Genomic DNA, 19,313 nt, shown 5'->3' on the forward strand with positions numbered 1-19,313 from the left:
TGTGATAACGTGAGCCACACAGTGCAAAACTGTTGTAACGCCGCTCCCCTCGCTCAGAGGCCATCCATACCATAATAACACCACTTAAGGAGCAACGAAAGTCAGACGGCGGCTGGTGACGCCACGGTTTTGCACTCTGCGGATCATGTTACTGCAGTTTCACAAGTGTGTTGGAGAACTACGGTGGCCTTCAGGTCACGAAAAAATGTGAAAGGTTATCTCTGGAGCCAGTGTTTGGTTTGTCCGCTCTGGGCTACTGTAGAAACATGGCAGACTACATGTAGAGGACCCGCTCTCTATGTAGATATGAAGGGCTCATTCTAAGCTAACGAAAACACAATGATTTAGTTTCAGGTGATTATACACAGCATTATAAACATGGTTATGAACATTATATTCCAGTTCTGCTAATAGATCCCTGAAATGTTACACACTAATTTTAAGAGATGTAATGAATCCCTAAAGTGTCACAAGATAGAGACAATACCCGTTATTTTTTTTTATTTTGACTTTGTTATGTACATGATACATATTAACTTTCCCCATCTGAAGGGGCAGATCTAGGGGTGACAAACCAGGAATAATGTTATTCAATAACCACCAGTGATTAAAACACCCATTCTACTCAAAGATGGTGTTTCTCACCTGAAGTAAACTTGACAAGATGATTCTCAAACATCTCAGTGTGGAGGAAACTCAAGCACACCTGAACAGAAGCAAAGTAGCATTTTTAGTTTCTCCACACACACACACAGAAATTATCCCACTCAGATCATATATGAAGCAAAGAAATTATCATTGGTTTTTGCATCAGTCCCCCCCCCCACACACACACACACACAATATCTGCCCTTGCTTTAAGCACTGCAAAAAGACAAACTGAAGTTCAAGTTTTCAGCAAGGAAAGTCTTAAGATATTAAAATGTTTTCTGAAAATCCCCCGTCAATATGATACTATGCCACACAATAAATACTGTAAGACTTTAGGACACTGTCCTCAGTTTTGAAAAAAAAAAAAAAAGCTGCATCTGAGAATGCTGTAAGACATGTTCTGTGGAAATTAAATCATACTGTACATGCTTATTATTATTATGATAGAAATCGGTCTTTGACAAAAAAAACAAATTATCACACATTCTGCTGCCTTATCTAAATAATACTACATAATAAATACATAGTTTGCATAGTGTGAACAATGCAGTGGAAACACAAATGGCACTTAAAATAAATATTGTAACAAAGTTTTAGTGGAGTGACTGGTCTTTAAACATAATTGTTGTACTGGAATGGTAGAAGAAGAAGAAGAAGAAAATCAATGGGCTCAGCCTGACTCTGATCGATATTAGATCCTCGATCTAAGCTGGCTAGAGCACCTAGGTTATACATTACAGGAACGTATTAAACTGCCTCTGCGAGCATCACTGTGGAGAACAAAGTCAGTATGATCAAAAAGGACATTATGAACAAAACGTGTTTGTTCTTACAACAAACCAGCGACACACTTCTACAGCTGTTGTCCAGGGTTTGTTAGTTTACCAGCAAAAAAGAAAATCATTTGGTTCATTGAAACAGTGTTCTTGGTCAATTCATTAAACACTAAGTGTTTTGATAGCAAAAAAACACCAGGGAGCCATTCAAACCGAAGCTAGTTTTCATCCATTCAGCATCATGAGAATCTGCATTGAATGGCATGGTCAGTTTTAAGGTGAGGAGTTTGGAATGGCTTGACTCCAGAGGCTCATATAGCAGCTTCACATCACACAAACAGGCCATACATCTCAGCTCAAACAGGGTTTAGTAGAGCCCCATTACTGTAAATGCACAAAAAGCATATAAGACATACACACTGCCTGAATCAATAAAGTGCAGTGATATCAATTTGGCTGTGTATTTTGGGTCGACCTGTTTGTTGGGCTCCAACCATGACAGTGGCAATGAGACTGCATGAATAGAGGAGTTAAGAATAACGCTGCAGGGGTCATTAGAGCTGAGCGCAGGAGATTTACGCAAAAAAAAAAGGCATTTAGAATCTGTTTACATTCAACACAAAGAAACCGAACGGTGCTTCTGTACAGAAAGCACTCCAGACAGACGAGTAAAGCAGTGCCGGCATTTGGTATTGATTGTGGTGGAAGTGATGCTTTCGGCTGAAATTTCACTTCTATCTTTTTATAGCTGCTTTTCCGTAAGTCATGCTCCACCTACTCCTCGCTCCAGTGACAAAGGCAATGTGATTGTTTTCCTCCAACATAAAGGAATACTGTGTTCATTGTGGAATTGCTATCCGATAATTCTACCTACTGACAGTATAACCTGCAAGTTCCTATCACAAGATGTCCGTTAAACAAAAAACAAAAGCCTGGCGTATTGAGGGAGAAATAAATGCCCCTCGTTACCAAATTCTCTCACTGTGATGAGGCAATGAGCCGTTAACACTAAAAGTAACAATGTCCAGAGTTGAGGATAAAAGAGCACCAGTAAATCATATGATAATGCCAGTTGAGGAGGCATTAACCAGCCAACAAGCAAGTCAACTTTCATTGAGGAGCACCTCTCACACAACTCCCCCAACTGACCACACATCTCCAACTGCTGATTATCTGCGTCAGGCTGAGGAGGCCAGGCTGAGTCAGGAAGGATGGGAAGGCGCTGCTGGAAGAGCTGGTGATCAGCACTGACATTGTCAGTCAATTTGAAAAAAATTCTACAAGTCTCTTTGACAGAAAACAACAACAGGGAAGAGGATGAGGAATTGGAAGAGTCCTAGTGTTCGTAGGCGAGCCGAGCGTCATAGGTTCATTCGTAGATGTTCGGGCCGCTTGGAGTTCATGGGGTAGGCCTGCTTTTTGTAGGGTCCCGCATGGATGCCTGAAGGGCGTCTGATGGGAAGTGGCGCGGAGGCCTCGGAGGCGCCGCCGCCGCTGCCGCTCGTGTCCATTTGCTCCTCCATGGGTTGCTCCAAGGTGCGGCCAGTCAGCGTGGGTCCCCGGGGCCAGAAGTCCCCTCCTACGAACTTCACCGGACTGTGGAAGAGGGATATATGAGACACTATAGCTGGGTTTCCACTGGGACTTTTAGTCTCAGAAACTACTTTTCAAGGAACTACAAGGTTCCTTCAGCTCAGTGTTGTCTGTGTTTCCACCGCGGTCTAAAAGACCTGTGAAGATTAGGCAAATTAGTCTGCTGACGTATGAAAAAGCATCATGACATGATACGAGGGCTGCTGCTGATCACAGCGGTAATCACACTCTGCAGCCTGACGTTCAGTGTGCCCGCCTGTTACATCTAAAAAGCACACTGGGAAGAAAAAAAAAACCTCTCTTCTCCAGAGGAGGTATGATTTCAATAGACACCACTGTTCAAGTAGTAAGCAGATATTCAGACATAAGTTTATCATTTTCCTTTATCTGCCTGACAAGCAAGTTCAACTTCAGGTTTACACAACTGAACCCTACTGATCTAACCAATAATGAACAACTATTTCCGTGCCCTGAGATGATTCCTGTTGTGCCATTGGAAAGGAACTTTTATTTACCCTTCTAATGAAGACTTTGCTTAGGTCAAGCAGTCTACATTTACAAGGTCAGCAAATGAGTAATTGATGTGGAAAAGACTTCCTGTGGGTAAAATCTGTAAATAACAGATGGAATTCAATGCAACCAGAGACAAAAACAACTCGCTGTTACCTCACAGGTGTTCTTGGGCTTCCTGGGAACTTCCGTGGTGAGCGCACCTTTGGCTCGAAAGCGCCCTTCTCTTTGACGTTTTCAAGCACAGATGGGGCTACATATGTGAAACCCTGGGGAGGAGGGGGGACAAAAACAGAGAGAGAGGTCTGAGTCCACCTCTTCAAAGACCATCTTTCCAAAAACAACCCACAGCTGATGATGAGCAATGAAACGCTGAGTAAACCATATCATGCAATGTGGTGGAACAGTGACTGAAGCTTCCAGGAAAGCCAACAGGACTACACCAGATGGGATGCATTAACCGATTCTCGTAAGAGCAACTTGTTGAAAAGGAAATAAAAAGACATTTTGTCCAGAGCTGGCTTCTGTTTCTCTGTTTGTTCGCAGACAACACAGAAACAATAAAAGGGCAAGAGGAAATGCCACAGAGTTCTATTAAAAACCCCGTCTTTCCTTTTAATCCAAAAATTCGCTTGAGTCATGAGTTATTTTTGTACGTTTTATCATGGATTATTCCCTACGTAATTCATAATCAAGTTATAAAACATTCTGGAAAGTCCAGAAACTGAGACGGAAGGGCAGAAAGGTCCTTTGTTTGCTGGAAGGAACGGCACCAGTTACCCACCAGGAAGACTTGATTGGCACTCTCGCTGAGCGTGGAGTCGTCGGGGCTGTCCACTGGAGTCTGGCTGGTGAACTTGGAGTCAAACTGGCTGACGTCATCGGCCGATTGCTGCCAAAAGACGCAGGTCAGTTAATCATCTCGCAAGGACATAAGACGGGTCACAGAAGAAGTTGCTGTGTAAAAAAGAACTCACCAGGTATGGTTTAAATGGAGGCTCTACTTTGCGAGCGAGGAGGTCATCCCAGTTTATATGACGGAAGAATGGGTGAGCCTTGGATACACAATGACAGCAACGGGTTTTTTTATTATTTCATGACAACTACAAAGCATTCTCATTTTCTGAGTTATTGTATTAAGCCCCAGATCAATACGTTAACACACTGCATGCATACTACCGTGACTCTACTTTCGACGGGTGTATTTACCTGGATCTCAGCAGCATCTCCCGGTCCAGCGCCGAGTCGTAACGAGGCATTTCGTTTCAGCAGCTGAAAGAGAAAGTTTTGTCATCCCAAATGTTTCAGCAGAGCCAACACGTCCTGTAAAGCATGAGGCAGGAAGGAAACGGCTCACCTTTTTCAGGAGGTCCCTGGCTTCTTGTGTGAGGTAAGGTGGAAGGCTGAGTTTGCATTTCAAGATTTTGTCGATCGTCTTCTTTCGGTTTTCACCGGTGAATGGAGGCTGTGAAAAAGTAGTAGGACAGAAAACAACAGTTAGCAATAGTAGCAAATGTTCCAACATGAAGTTACTTCACAGCTTTATTTTCTTTAGCAATGCTACTATGGGATGGATTCGAGTGCACTTACTGCTCCTGTCAGCATGTCATACATGAGAGCTCCCAAACTCCACCAGTCCACTGCTCGGTTATGTCCGCTCCTCATTAGGATCTCTGGAGCCCTGGGGAAGGAGAAGGGAAGGACCAAGATGATACAGCAGATGCACTACACTGTGTAAGAAATATGTCTACAAAAATATATCTACAAAATCTGCGTGGTGATTGTGTGACGTACATGTATTCGATTGTACCACAGAAGGTGTGGGTGACCGTTCCGTCATGGATGGACTCTTTGCATAGACCAAAGTCTGTCAACTTCACATGTCCTGAAAGAAAACGAAACCAAAGCAAGAACATGAGAGAAGCTAGACAATAGATCAGATTGGTATCAGTATAGTATCAGATTACCTCGGAACAAAAGGTCATATGTAGAAAGGACATGTATCTAGGTGCATGTTTTTTTTCTAATCTGCCTTTTGTTGTCAGGGAAACTTCAGTTTTGCGTACCGTTGTTGTTGAGCATGATGTTCTCAGGCTTCAGGTCTCTATAGATGATGCCTTTCTGGTGCAGGTGACCCAGCGCCATCGAGATCTCAGCCAGGTAGAAACTGTCAGCAGAAAGAAAAAAGTAAGACGCAGGTATTGACATCAAGTGAATGTGTTTTTCTCCATTACCCATCACTGATTATGTATATTTATAAATGTTCACCATGCTCCTCAGTGATCTGCAGTTGTTATTCTCAATGTCATTTAGGTTATTCTGGGAATATTACACACCCTTATTTGTTCAGCAGCTTGGTTCATGTAATCACTGTTTTCATCTACAGGCTGTGTTTATAAAACAGATCAGCAGATGCTGCAAGTGTTTTGTCCCCGTTCCAAGTGACCTTCACACCGCCTCAGAAACAGTGTCACATATCTGCCTGATTTCACAAAACTGAACGCTTCCCATTTCAAATTCCCCTAAAAGAGTTTAATTGCTAGCATTAGTCTACCAGAGTCAACAGATCATATTGACATTCAGACATCATCTGGCATTCCTGATCCTGCTGTACATCATGAATCAGCAAAAAAAAGATCTTTAAGGGCGCTTTCACAAGCCAACATTTAGTCCGCTTTAATCGAACTCTGGTGAGGTGCGTTTGTGAACGCAGTAATAGTACTCTGGAGCGGACCAGAACAACCGGACTGAGACCGTTTGCGAGAGGTGGTCTCAGACTGTTTCCAAGCGAACCAAAACGCAGGCTGCCTGTGCAGGCATTTGTTGAGATGGACACAGGTAAATGATACATTAGCACGAGTGGGAGAGGACTGACCTGGACTCCTGCAGATGTTTGCTTGACATCTGGGCCGAAGAGAACATACAAAATATGCTCAATAAGGTCCACAAAAACAGTGACGTTTATGAAGTCATTCGGGATAAACTGGAGGAGAAGGGATTCGTGTGCACAGCAGATCAGTGCATCAAAGTCTGCGATTCCCTGCATAGAAGCAGCAGCTCTCGAGAGGAAAAAGATAATCTTGCTCTGTACACGCCCCTCAGCAAATTTGTTTTTTATTTATTTTTGGTCTGCTTTGATTTGTGCACTGTGAAACTGAACCAGACTAAATAGAAAATGCACCAAAAGAATCCATTTAACTCTGATTGGGATAAATGGACTATGGCTTGTGAAAGCGCCCTGAGAGACAACTGGCCACACTGAGCGTTTATTAAGATGCCCATGCTGTTGCCATTAAGAGATTGGTTTCATATTGTAAATAACGTGGGTGATCTTTAACCAAATAAGTTTACAAACGTGACGTGAATGGGAAAAGGGGATGAAAAGATTCTGAGATTTAGATTTGACATGAAACAACAGGATAATTTCAAAAACAAGGATAAACTCCCTTTGACCACGAGAAACACTGTAAATGAGTTACGTGGTTATCCCAGGTGGTCAAGGCTTTACCAGCGACAGATAAACTAACTCACCATGCTGTGTCTTCCATGAAGATGCCCTCTCTTTCCAGTTGCATAAACAGCTCCCCTCCTGCAGTCACCACATACAAAATCAGTCAAATGTATTCACAGTGGAAATAGAGACCCACATTTTCACTTTATTGAAAGAAAACGCTCATCCAATGTCCGGTGCACACACAAAGTCACATCCTCATAAAATTACACATTTACGACAATTAAGAGTGTAGGGGTTTGTACTGTAGTATGTGTTTGATTGGGCATCACTATGCTCACCGCTCAGATACTCCAGGATGAGGTACAACTTTCCCCCTGTCTGGAAGGCATAGATGAGGTCCACTATGAAGGGATGCTTCACCTCCTCCAGAATGTTCCTCTCGGCTTTGGTGTGCGCCGTGTCCTTTGCATTACGCACAATCATGGCCTGGCAAGGGGACAGACAAGCACAGAGTCAGGGAGTGAAACTATTCAGGCAACAACTTTAACCCCGTCAGCTAGGGTCAAAGCTTCAACATCAGCTGCAGAGGCAGAGCAGGAATCCGGATACCATGTCGGTAGCTACAGTCAAGTCTCATTAAGCCAATAAACATAGTCATTAACCAAAACCTCAAGCTTCGGGGAATATGAGCTGGCTTTTCAAGCAGAGCCTGGCACCGGCTCTGTGTCAGCTGCAGAGAGGAGGCCAGGCTGAACAGGAACAGCAGATCTGAGGTTTCATGGGAAAAAGCCTTCTGCCATTATTTTGGGTGGTCTACCTTTAGCTTTGGCTTCATAGCTGAATGCACCAGCATGTCACCAGAAAAGGCACACAGTGTCATACAGTATTTATGAAACACAGCTAAGCTGCACTGGGCTAACTCCCCTAACTCCCCATAGGTTACTTGTGTTAACTTACATATGGATTAGATAATGCCAATGTTATCCTTCTCACACTACACTATTCTGTATGTACACTAGGGGGCAGTTAGGCCCCATCTTTAATTGGTGATTGAAAGGCAATGACCATAACGGAGTTACTCACTAAAATCAATGAGATAATGCTCCTCAATTAAAACCTTCAGCCAAAGCTGAGACAGGCAGATTCACTCACCTTCTTCAAAACCTTCATAGCGAATATCTTCCCGGAGGTGGCACCTGCTACCTTCCGAACTTGAAACACCTGTAAAAAAAAAATGTACATCATATTTCATCAAGCAAAATCCACAGACATTTACAAAGGTTTCTGTTGGTTCACCAAGTTAAATTTAAGACTTTTAAGACATTTTAATACCACATAGAATATAATTGAATACCTGTTTCACAAAAACAGTATGGCCTAGATTTGCTGAATATGATATCACATTTTCCAGTACTTCCAAGCAATGAATAATTCCTGATGATATAATTAATTTAACTAATGTGACCAGGACCTGGATAATCAGCAGTGCTAAGTATTTGAATTCTACATATTGTGTTATAAATATGCATGGTTGAAACCCAGCTATTTCAATTGAATGATAGACAATATTTGTCACCGTTTTGTGTTGTTAATTGATTTCCAATAATAACTATATACTTACATTTGCATAGAGCAGCATATTTATCCACTCCCATGTTGATAAGAGTATTAAACACTTGACAAATCTCCCTTTAAAGTACATTTTGTATAGATAAAAAATGTGCAATTAATTTGCGATTGATTGTGATTAACTATGGACAATGATACAATTAATCCTGGTTAATATTTGAATCGATTGACAGCCCTAGAAAACATATTTATCCATATTATATTCCATTTCTCCCAATAGATCCCCCCTACATGCTACACACTGTCCCTTTAAGGCCACGGTAGTGGTGCCTTGAATCTATGCCAAAATATATACTGGTGTAACTACACAAGAATATCAAAACAAATGACAGTGCGTTTTAAAAAAATGGAATGACTTTACTTTGTAATGCTGAGAAATTCCCAAGCTGCAGAAAACGACTTCTTAGTCATCATACACAAAACCACTTCAAGAAAGAATAAGTCATACATCTGCTTGCTGAGTGAAGTGTTTCCAAAGTAACCAATGTGCACTTTCATTGTCATGCTAAGAAAAGACAATGTCAGTAAAATTGACCAAAATATAACCATAAAAACAAGACAGATTGCCTATTGATTACAATTCTGCATTATGTTGAGGTGAGTAAAGCAGGAGATAGTTCTGGGACGCCAGATCTTACATTTAAAAAGGTGCAATAGGATTTGTTTTTTACTTTCCCACAGCTAAAAGACACTGCGACCTGTCTCTGGGAATTGAAAAGTCTGTTGATAAACAGACGTGACAATGAACAAAACTGCTGTGATTTCTAGCATGCACAACTTATTTTCCAGCCGCTTTGTTGAAAAAGTCCCCACCCATTGGAATTTCAAGACAAATGCAACGTCCTCCCCCATATACTGGCAATGTGATGGCAGGTCCCAAGCCAAAAAAGCAAATGACAAAATGGCATTTTCCACACTTTTAAAAGCTAATTTTCCAGGATATTTCAACGACAATAACACTCATGTTACAGTGCCCACTGAGAATTAAACACCCAACGGTACAGCTCTTTGCTCAATGCTTAAGTTTCTGGCAACCTGCATTGAGAATAAATGGTTCCAACCTTCAAAATTTCAACATTTCAAGTCATGTTACATCACAAAGAGTCAAATTCACAAGTTAGTACATTTTCATGCCAGACAATGAGATGCCTCACCTTTCCATAGCCACCTTTTCCCAAAACTTTCAGCAGCTCAAAGCATTCAGGCCTGATCTGCTCTGTTCCCTTGTTCACACTGTTCTCTGAAATTTCAAACTTCTCACAGTCATCCATGTTACTGGCAAAAAAAAAAAAAATGAAGAAAGTAAAGAAAACAAAATTCACATTTGAAACATTCACTCAACATTGTGTTTACAATTTCAAAGACACAGCAGTATATTATTAATGTGGGTTGCAAGTATTTGGGCCTAAACATGAATCCACATTAGTGCAGTTACCCCCCAATAGAGAGGCGCTTGTGATGGTCCAACACACACTTTCTGTTCCCCTCCTTAAAGGGACTGTTTGTAACTTCTTACACGTATAACTCACCCGGACCGGTCCCATGCGCGCTCGCATAGGCGCGTGCTTGCGTGTGGCTACGCTGTTCAGACAAGACTCCAACACAAACTACACGGAAGCACCAAAATCGCAAAGTTATATCTAGTGAAGCCCGTCTGATAAACAGTGTTGGCCGCGGTCGCAGTACGCGGGGGAGACCGTAGCTTTGGTCTCCAGGGCCGGAGTCTCTGCTGTACTCTGCTCCTCTACCTGCCTGCTTGCCTTCACAGCTCGCTCCACCTCACGTGCATGCGCGCACACTACACACTGCAGAAGACTTCGTAGCTCTGAGAATATCTAGTGAATGTACAGTTGACGTTTGTGCAGATATAAATGCTGCAGCTCCTCCGGACCACGTGACGGGGCTCCGCAGCGAGAAACGTTATCGTCTCCGACCGTGTGCCAGTGTCTCCCTCCGGCCGCGGTCAAGAGGCTGAGGCAGGAAAAGCCAACACTAGGATCAGCAATGATTCATGGAGAGACCTTTGTCTGGTCAGCTAACATTACTGCGAAGCAGCTGAAATATAGAGTGATATTGTGGTTTTAGCTGACGTGTGTGAGTGATGCTCGTTCATGTCTATGTAGAGCGAGCAAGCGCGAGCCCGACACTGACTTTCGTTGACTTAGCGGCCACAGGTGTCACTGTTATCAAGCATTTCTGATTCTTACAAACAGTCCCTTTAAGTTGTCACCCATCTCTAATTTCTTATGGTTTGGCAGTTTGCTTAGTACTTATACTGTAAAAAAAAAAAGAAAAGGCATTAACACAGAAGCAATCAAAGCAATAAAAGTTATTTACAACTCCTTCAGGATAACTTCCAGTCAGCCAAATAAAAATGTATGACTCTGTTGCCCCTTTCGGGACCACAGTGAGTTACAGTTTTGCTTGTACTTACAATTCAAAGCCAGTGCACTGGTCCATATATTCACCGAGCTGGCCCTGAAGACAAGAGACAGGACAGGACAGCAAATGCAAAAGGGAGGAATATTAGCCAACCTGAGCTTTGTTTGTAGAGACAATATGGACGTTACATTGTTCATACTAAAGAGTGTTAAAGAGCTTATTTCATTGCCAAGTTAAATAAAGGCAAGGCAGCTTTATTTGTATAGCACATTTCAGCAACAGGGCAATTCAAAGTGCTTTATATAAACATTAAGACATAATTAAAACAGTTATAAAAACATTAAATATTAGAAAATAGAAACAAGCTAAAAAGAAATAGAAGCTAAAATAGAATATAACACAGAAGAGTAAAAGCTCTAGTGCAGTATATAAGACCATTATCTGGTTTAATAAAAGGCAGCAAACAGGAAAGTGTTAAGCTTTGATTTAAAAGAGTTGGAGGTCCTGCAGGTTTCTGGGAGCTTGTTCCAGATATTTGGTGCATAAAAAGTGAAGTTTGCTTCTGCATGTTTAGTTGTGACTCTGGGGACACTAAGCAGACCTGGTCCAGATGACCTGAGAGTCTGGATGCTTCACAACACAGCAGAAGATCAGACATGTATTCTGGCCCTAAACCATTTAGTGCTTTGTAAACCAGCAGCAGTATTTAAGTTACTGACTAAGTAGTTACGGCTGGTTAAACAGACACACACCTCTTTAACTACAAACATGTTTGCTGTAAGAAAGAGCTATTAAACCACTGACCAAAGTAAGTTAGCATCTGATACATAACTACTAACTCAGCTGGGAAGCTAACAAACATTTGGGGTCTTTTTAGCTTGCTACACCTACAGTATTGGTAGTATTTCAAGCCTGTTGTTGCTGTGAGTTCATTAACCCCACTTTATTAACATTGCCAATGTAATAAGCAAACAATACATTCATGTAACTAACCTACACGGTGATGAACATCCCTACAATACACGAATGTTGTTAATAAGACCGCTAATTCCATTCTCGGACACGTGGCTATGGCTAACGCCGGTTGGGAAACGCCAACTTGTCCGCCGGCAACACTTCTACTTATACGGATGTTTTTGACCGGTTGGTGAAACAAAACTGTCTCAGGGCATCATTTTAAATTCAGAAAATGCCAATAGATGTTTCTACTTTCTACTAGTTTAAAGGGGCACTTCTAGAATCCGCGGGAAAAAGGGCGAACGAGGACATGTCCGATAACGGATGCCGCTGGTGTTAGCACCGCAGGCCTGTTAGCTGCGTGCTAAGCTAGGTGGCTAACAGCGTTGGTGTGTTAGCCTCAACGTTAACGTGAAACTCACCGCGTCCTCCAGTTCGTCGTCAGAGACATTCTCATCCGGTTGATCCAAATCGATGTCGAAAACCCCGGCCATGACCACGGTGCTTCACTCGGTGAGTTTAGTCAGAAAACACAGACCCGCTCCTCCGCCCGCCTTCCTTATGGGAGAGCCATCACCATCAGTGATACACATACAGCCGGCTCCAGCAGACAGCATGGGGATAGCATCCGGCTACATCCAGCTAACCACAACACGGAGTGAGCTGAGGCAGCAGAGGAAGCCTCTAGTGTCGGCCACCGGCACTACTCGGCTCAGGTCGGCTCCGGGACATTAACAATATGTATTTAAGAAGAAGTGAGGACTTGGAATAAAAACTTTTTTTTTTTTTCACTCAAAGTCTTTTTATTGCTATTCTGTAAAAAATCCAATAAATCACATAAATAATTGTATAAACAAATCATATCCCCCATCCCTATAACAATATTACTGCACCATTACATAAGCTGAGTTAATTGCATAAACAATTACATTTATACATATAAATGAATTAAATCCGATAGAAACATAAACTAAACAAAAAAAAAAAAGAAGGAAAAAGGAAAGGACCAAAAAACAGAAAGATAAATAAACACTACAAATATTTGACAGCTTTATTTACTAGTTACTTTACAAATGATTATGTTTTTGCATTCAAAACATATAAAGAGTGTTTAAAAATATGATGTTTTTTTGTGAATTAAGGTCCAGCTGAAATGATTATTTGATCAGAGACGAGATTCAATCAATCAAGAAAATAATCAGCAGATCAATACATAATAAAAAAAACATAATCATTATTTGCAATCCCATGCAATTAGCTCCACCTCAACCAGAAGTGACAACTTCTGATTCACATGTGATATAAAAAATAAAAAAATAAAAATTTTCCTCACTCAGAAAACTGGCTAAGCAAGTCAACCTTGCACTGTTGAAATGTATAGCAACAATTTACCTAGTGGTGAAATGTAACTAAGTACAGTTACTCAAGATCAATCGAGAAAATAATCAGCAGATCAATACATAATAATAATAATAATAATAATAATAATAATAATAATAAAAAACAACATTATTTGCAATCCTAACTAAGTACAGTTACTCAAGTACTTTGAGGTACTTGTACACTACATTTCAGAGGGAAATATTGTAATTTCGACTTCACTATAAATATTTGACGCTTTGGTTACTAGTTACTTTACAAATTAATATTTTTTTGCATTCAAAACATATAAAGAGTGTTTGAAAATATGATGTTTCCTTATGAATTAAGTATATACAAGTGCATCTGAAACTATTATTTGATTAGAGATGGCATTCAATCAATCGAGAAAATAATCAGCAGATCAATACATAATAATAATTTAAAAAATCATTATTTGCAATCCTAACTAAGTACAGCTACTCAAATACTCTGAGGTACTTTACTTTACTTGAGTCTTTTCTTTTCATGACACTTTCTATTTACCCCACTACACTTCAGAGGGAAATATTGTAATTTTTACTTCACTTCAAATATTTGAGAGCTTTAGTTACTTTTCAAATTATTATTATTTTTTTGCATTCAAAACATATATATATATATATAAAGAGAGAGAGAGAGAGAGAGAGAGAGAGAGTTATATAGAGATATATAGGAGTTTTAAAATATGAGGTTTTCTTGTGAATTAAGGTCCAACAGTATACAAGTACAGCTGAAACGATTATTTCATTAGAGACGGCATTCGATCAATCGAGAAAATAATCAGCAGATCAATACATAATAATTTTAAAAAATCATTATTTGCAATCCTATACAAAATAGTAAAAAAATTAGCTCCACCTCAACCAACTACAAAGAGTAATAACCTAATGATAAAATACATAATAATATAGCAGTCACAGGAGCCATTTTTCAGCATTTAGTACTTTTAATACTTAAAGTACATTTCTTAATTATACCTACATACTCTTACCTAAGTTACATTTCAAGTTACAATGCAGGACTTGTACTTGTAATCGTCCCTTTACACAGCAGCCACTTTGACATGTCACTGCAGGGTAAACACAGATGTCATTAATAACATTAATTATGGGCCTGTTCCTGTCAGGTGGGCCGGGGCCCTGGTATTGTACATGCTGGTTTACTGGAATGACTGTGACACACTAGATAGGATGGGAGCGTAATTCATTTGATCAATTACACCTGTGTTTACTTTATGCTATGACATGTCAAAACGGCTGCTGTTTTACTGAAGTAAAGGATCTGGATACTTCCTCCGCCACTGGCATTACCATCGTTTTCTATAACAAGTGTGTGAATGAGTAATTCTCCATCCAAACAGTGGAACACATTACTCTGTGATGTCACAAAGTAATCTTGTGTGACAGCATTTAGGATAGTTTCCGCATTACACACCTCCAGATGATTTTTTTTTATCATTTAAAGCTGGTGGTTTATGCACTTCATCACTGAGCCAAGAGGTTATTGGCTTAAACCTTCCATTCACAAATGTAGAGCTCGCTTCCCAGAAATCATCATTTAATGTGCCTCCTCCTACCAGAGGTCTCACTTGCTTCCTCTGGTTTCTTCTTCCACCTACAATATAGACGGTCAGCCAAGTCGTAATCTGATAACCTATACGGGATTATCTGTGGTTATGCGGTTAGTGGTCTAACCTGGTGCTGTTTTGGGGCAAAATAGTCAGTTTCCTCTCATTCTTAATGTTGAAATCATTATATGTAGATGAAGTCTTGTCCCAGATCATCACAGAAACACAGGTGAATTTAATTAGTTTGAATATTTCTTTGTTGATCCCTGGACCTCAGTCATATTTTTCTTTATTAAGCCAGGCATTTTGGACTATTTCCTGTCACGAAACTAAATTAATTTGAAAATGATTGTTAGTTGCAGGCCCAAATTCATCAGGACTAAGATGTATAGTGTCAACAGCTAATTTTCTCCAGTTCAGTGTTGATAAAGTGTTGGAACTTTAAAGCCAGCTGTGATCTGGTGTCATAATTACCGGCTGTGGATAAAAAAAGGCCTTATAAATGATACGCAGCTGCTTACTAAATGTCTGACATGGAACATGGCCGTCAGCAATGTTGGATAAATGCACTGGAAAAATTGTGCAACGCTTTATCTGGAATAAAACTACTTGTTTTATATTGGAACTGAGGACGTCCTGCCAGTTCATTTAGTTAAATATTATTATTTTTGTCTAGTATTTCTGACACAGACTGCTGAGCCGTGATATCCAAAGCAAGAACAACAGCAGCAAAGTATTGTCATTATGGTATTTGTTATGTATATTTAGCATGAATTAGTTTTAATGGTCTTGCTGGTATGCATGCTGGCTCACCGTCACACTATGATGGGACACTTGGATAGAACAGAGCAATCGTTAAGGTTATTAATAACACCTGTGTGTTTCTGCTGTGAAAAATACTTATTTTTGGCTATACACTATAAGAAGTTAAGACTCAGGCTGAAGTGGGTTCTACCCAGTCATAATCACATTATATCAGTGTAATTCACTGCAGGGTCTCTCTACTACAACCCCTCTTTCTAACCAGTAGGTGGCAGCGAGGAAAAGGGAATCCTTTTCAGGGTGTGAGAGACATTTTTCATTCATCCCAATATCTGCCTGTATAGCTACACTTCAGTCCAATCTAAGATCCAAAGACAGAATGCCTATATATCAGTAAACTTACCCCATTTGTAGCAGCCTTCTAGTGTCAAACTCTGCACAGTAAAACATCCAAGTGAAGTAACAATAAGCAGAACACATTTTTAAGTGATGGGGGACTTTAAAAAGTAAATTCAGTAGCCTACAGATTGGACACACTCATATCTAATAACAGCAGATGACTTGCTGTGACAGCACAACGATGGATTATAGGATTTTTACAATGAAATGGGGGAAACAGTTCCTCTCTTTAGGTCAGTTCCTTTCTGAATTTAAGGGTACGATTACTCATAATGATAATGGGGTAAACAGGAAAGCCTGTTGGAAGTGCATATTAAATAAATTTAATCTTCAGCAGTCTTCCTGCTGCTTTCCTTCAACACAGCTGAAGTGAGAGCAGCCAGCAGCGTGTCCCAGCTGCAGAAAGTATTGATGAGATTTTCCTAGAAGAGTCTTTGAACGGTTAAACTATATTTGATCTCCACCATAATTCAGTAAAAGTGACAATAATTACAGATGCAATCCCCACTAGGTCCTCCGTCTAAGGAGCCAGAAGGTCAATCTTTACCACAGCTTCTTTTATTGTGGGGGTCCCTCTCTCCCTAGAGGCTCAGGACGGGCCCCCTGCAGGGCGGCGTTACTGCCTCAATTCCATCTGATAGTTTGTTTTACTTTGATTGCCCGGTGATCAGAACCAGCTGCACTGGGTAAGAAAATATGTTTTCTGTGTGTGTTCCCTGTTTTGTTTAGCTTTGTTTATGTTTACAAAAGAACAGACTAGACACTGTTAGAAAGTCTCTGGGCTCTGTTGTGGGTCCGTGTGATGACTTGAGGTCGACATTGTGTTCATTCAAAATCACTTTGCATATCGACCGAGTGCGTTGCGTTCTCGTGTTTGGACTTTGTCAATGTGGAAGGTCATTAATTTAGAACGGAGGGTGAAAGCTGTCAGCATCTTGATGTGATTTTTTCCCTTTTTTTCTTACTTGCATAAGCCTGCATGGTGTTTACTGCAGGACAAAGACTTGTGTAATGTGAATGTTCTTTATGTGAAACTCCAGAAAACAGTATCTGCCTTTATGATGCTCAGCTGCCCTGTAAATACTACTAAACTGTTAACATGGCAGGTGTTCTGCTTTAACTGTACAGCAGCCTGTAATTGGCACAAATTATCCTAATAGACGGGTAGCTATCTGATCAGAGCTGAGACCCAACAGCAACATGTAGTGAAAATGTGACAGAGATTATGGGCTGTCAAGTGAGTTTTGAAAGCATCTAATCATCCGATAAAGTAGTGCATATTATGTATATTTTGTGCAAAGGGCCACTAGTCTCATGGGCTCAGACAAAATGTATACGTCAGGTCAGCTGTGTTGGATTTTGGCCATTTTAAACCATTTAAACCATTTAAACCATGCTTTCGAAACGTCTAAACCAACACAATGCCTCAAATTATGGGGAGGTGAATAAATTGTGCAGCAGAACTGGAACTGAAGCTCACAGGCAAAACCATAAACTGTATATATATAGTATATAAATGTATATACGTTGATATAAAATAGAAAATGTTGTAGCTTTTTTGACATTGATTTCTTAACAAGAGTTTGGAATTACAGAATAATTTTAAAAGATGAAAGGTCATTTAAAGATGATGTCTAGCGGATTTCTGATTGTAAATGTCCGCTGGTAATAGGTCCCGCTATGGAAGCCCATTTCTGACGAAAAAAATATATCAAAAAAGTAAAAAAAACAAAAAAACTTTACTACCTTACTTAAATTATGAGAATTGTCATAATTAAAATAAAATACTCATGATAACACGTGAATTTTTATTGCAACTAACTTTTCCTCTATTTTCTTTTCTTGTAACTTAACTTCTTTGAACAGAAAAAGAAAGGGGAGGACGTAAATGTTTAATTGCTTTCAAGGAATTTATTTTCCTTGAAGATACTGATTGGATTATGAAACAAAGTCAAGCACAGATGTACTATGATAATTGAGGACTTCCAGAAAGATTTTTTCTTATAAAATCCTGTTAGTGTGTGGTGGGACTAATACATTGTCCTGTCTCGTCTTAAACAAGTTCCCCTTTTTGGTGTTGAAAGGATGTTGGTTCTGTGGAGGTAAAAGATAGACATGGTGAGAATCACAGATGCTGCTCAACTGTTGGCAGCGATCAAAGCTGTAACATAAATAGAGGGAGTATGTATTTTTTTTGGGGCGGGGGGGGCTCAGGTGAGGTTGTTAACGCAGTAAAAGTCTTTTAGTACTTTGGTGGAATATCACTGCAGGAAAGCCGGTCCAGATGAGCTGGGAGCACAGTGTGTTTGCTGTGTAGTCTGGCATGGATGCGTCTGGTTTTGTTTGCTCTTTGTGGTCGTTTGCAGCACGTTGATGGGCACGCTGCATACAACCGCGCTGCATGCGGTAAACAGACCTCATGCAGAGTATGTGGACAGGACTAAAATTAGCTCTGATTGCGATGCCATAAAGGCTGAGAGCTTAAGTTGGTAATAGTAATGTCATATGTTTTTGATGCCGGTATATAGACACAGAGTCAGACTATATTTTGCTCAACATCAGGACAAAATGTTAAAGGAACACTGTGTAACATTTCAGGGGATCTATTAGCAGAAATGGAATATAATATCTATAACTATGTTTTCATTATAATCACCTGAAACTAAGAATCGTCATGTTTTTGTTAACTTAGAGTCAGCTCTTTAGTGAGCAAGTCCTCTTCTTGGATGTTTCTACAGTAGCCCAGAACGGAAAGCCCAAAATGTCAAATTTGTTTCTTTAACATGCGCTTTAAAATGCTAACTGTGCGTGCTAACAGTAATAGCATTCATAGTCCGAAGGGCAATAATCCTACTGATTTTGGTGATCCCCTGACTACTTCTCTAGTGCCAGCATGAGGTTGACAGTTTGGGTTTTTAGTGAACTGTCTCAACCACTACTGAGTGGATTGCCACAGCATTGGGTAAAGATATTCATGGTCCCTAGAGGAAGAATCCTACTGACTTGGACGCCACCAGCAGGATAACATTTGTGGTTCTATTTAACTGAATCTGGAACGTGACTATTCCCATTAGCATTTCCCACACCCTTCAATAAATCAATGTGTCTCCAGTGCACCTAGTAACCTTAAACCTTTATGCAAATATTCATCATTCCAGTAAATTGTAGTGTTCCCTAATTTGCATGTACGACATGAAAGGCAGACCACACATTCCCAGCACTGGTATGCTTG

At 40.3% G+C, this 19,313-nt stretch overlaps 1 protein-coding gene across 3 annotated transcripts; it reads right to left on the bottom strand.

Moving 5' to 3' along the window:
• Window positions 1-486: 486 nt before the first annotated feature.
• rps6kb1a (ribosomal protein S6 kinase b, polypeptide 1a) lies at window positions 487-12,621 on the bottom strand. 3 transcript variants are annotated; one of them, XM_037749250.1, is made up of 15 exons: window positions 12,375-12,621; window positions 11,048-11,091; window positions 9,768-9,853; window positions 8,137-8,205; window positions 7,323-7,470; window positions 7,062-7,119; window positions 5,597-5,697; window positions 5,325-5,415; window positions 5,121-5,211; window positions 4,888-4,995; window positions 4,740-4,802; window positions 4,508-4,585; window positions 4,315-4,422; window positions 3,687-3,799; window positions 487-3,023 (listed from the first exon to the last, which is right to left on the bottom strand). In XM_037749250.1, the coding sequence occupies exons 4-15, from the start codon at window positions 8,152-8,154 to the stop codon at window positions 2,789-2,791; spliced, it is 1,212 nt and encodes a 403-aa protein (XP_037605178.1). In that variant the 5' UTR covers window positions 8,155-8,205; window positions 9,768-9,853; window positions 11,048-11,091; window positions 12,375-12,621; the 3' UTR covers window positions 487-2,788. The 3 variants fall into 3 exon arrangements, with proteins under 3 accessions (XP_037605178.1, XP_037605177.1, XP_037605176.1); XM_037749249.1 differs by having other exon boundaries at window positions 487-706; window positions 9,768-9,888; XM_037749248.1 differs by having other exon boundaries at window positions 9,768-9,888.
• Window positions 12,622-19,313: the final 6,692 nt, after the last annotated feature.

The sequence above is a fragment of the Sebastes umbrosus genome, chromosome 17, assembly GCF_015220745.1.
Source record: "Sebastes umbrosus isolate fSebUmb1 chromosome 17, fSebUmb1.pri, whole genome shotgun sequence".
Lineage (NCBI taxonomy): Eukaryota > Metazoa > Chordata > Actinopteri > Perciformes > Sebastidae > Sebastes > Sebastes umbrosus.

Excerpts from the sequence above, each read along its gene's own strand:
- rps6kb1a (XM_037749248.1), bottom strand. The coding sequence starts at position 12,446 with ATGGCCGGGGTTTTCGACATCGATTTGGATCAACCGGATGAGAATGTC. Across the intron at positions 11,092-12,374 it reads ACGACGAACTGGAGGACGCG|GGCCAGCTCGGTGAATATAT; the intron begins GTGAGTTTCACG and ends TCTTGTCTTCAG. Across the intron at positions 3,800-4,314 it reads GTGCCAATCAAGTCTTCCTG|GGTTTCACATATGTAGCCCC; the intron begins GTGGGTAACTGG and ends CCTCCTCCCCAG.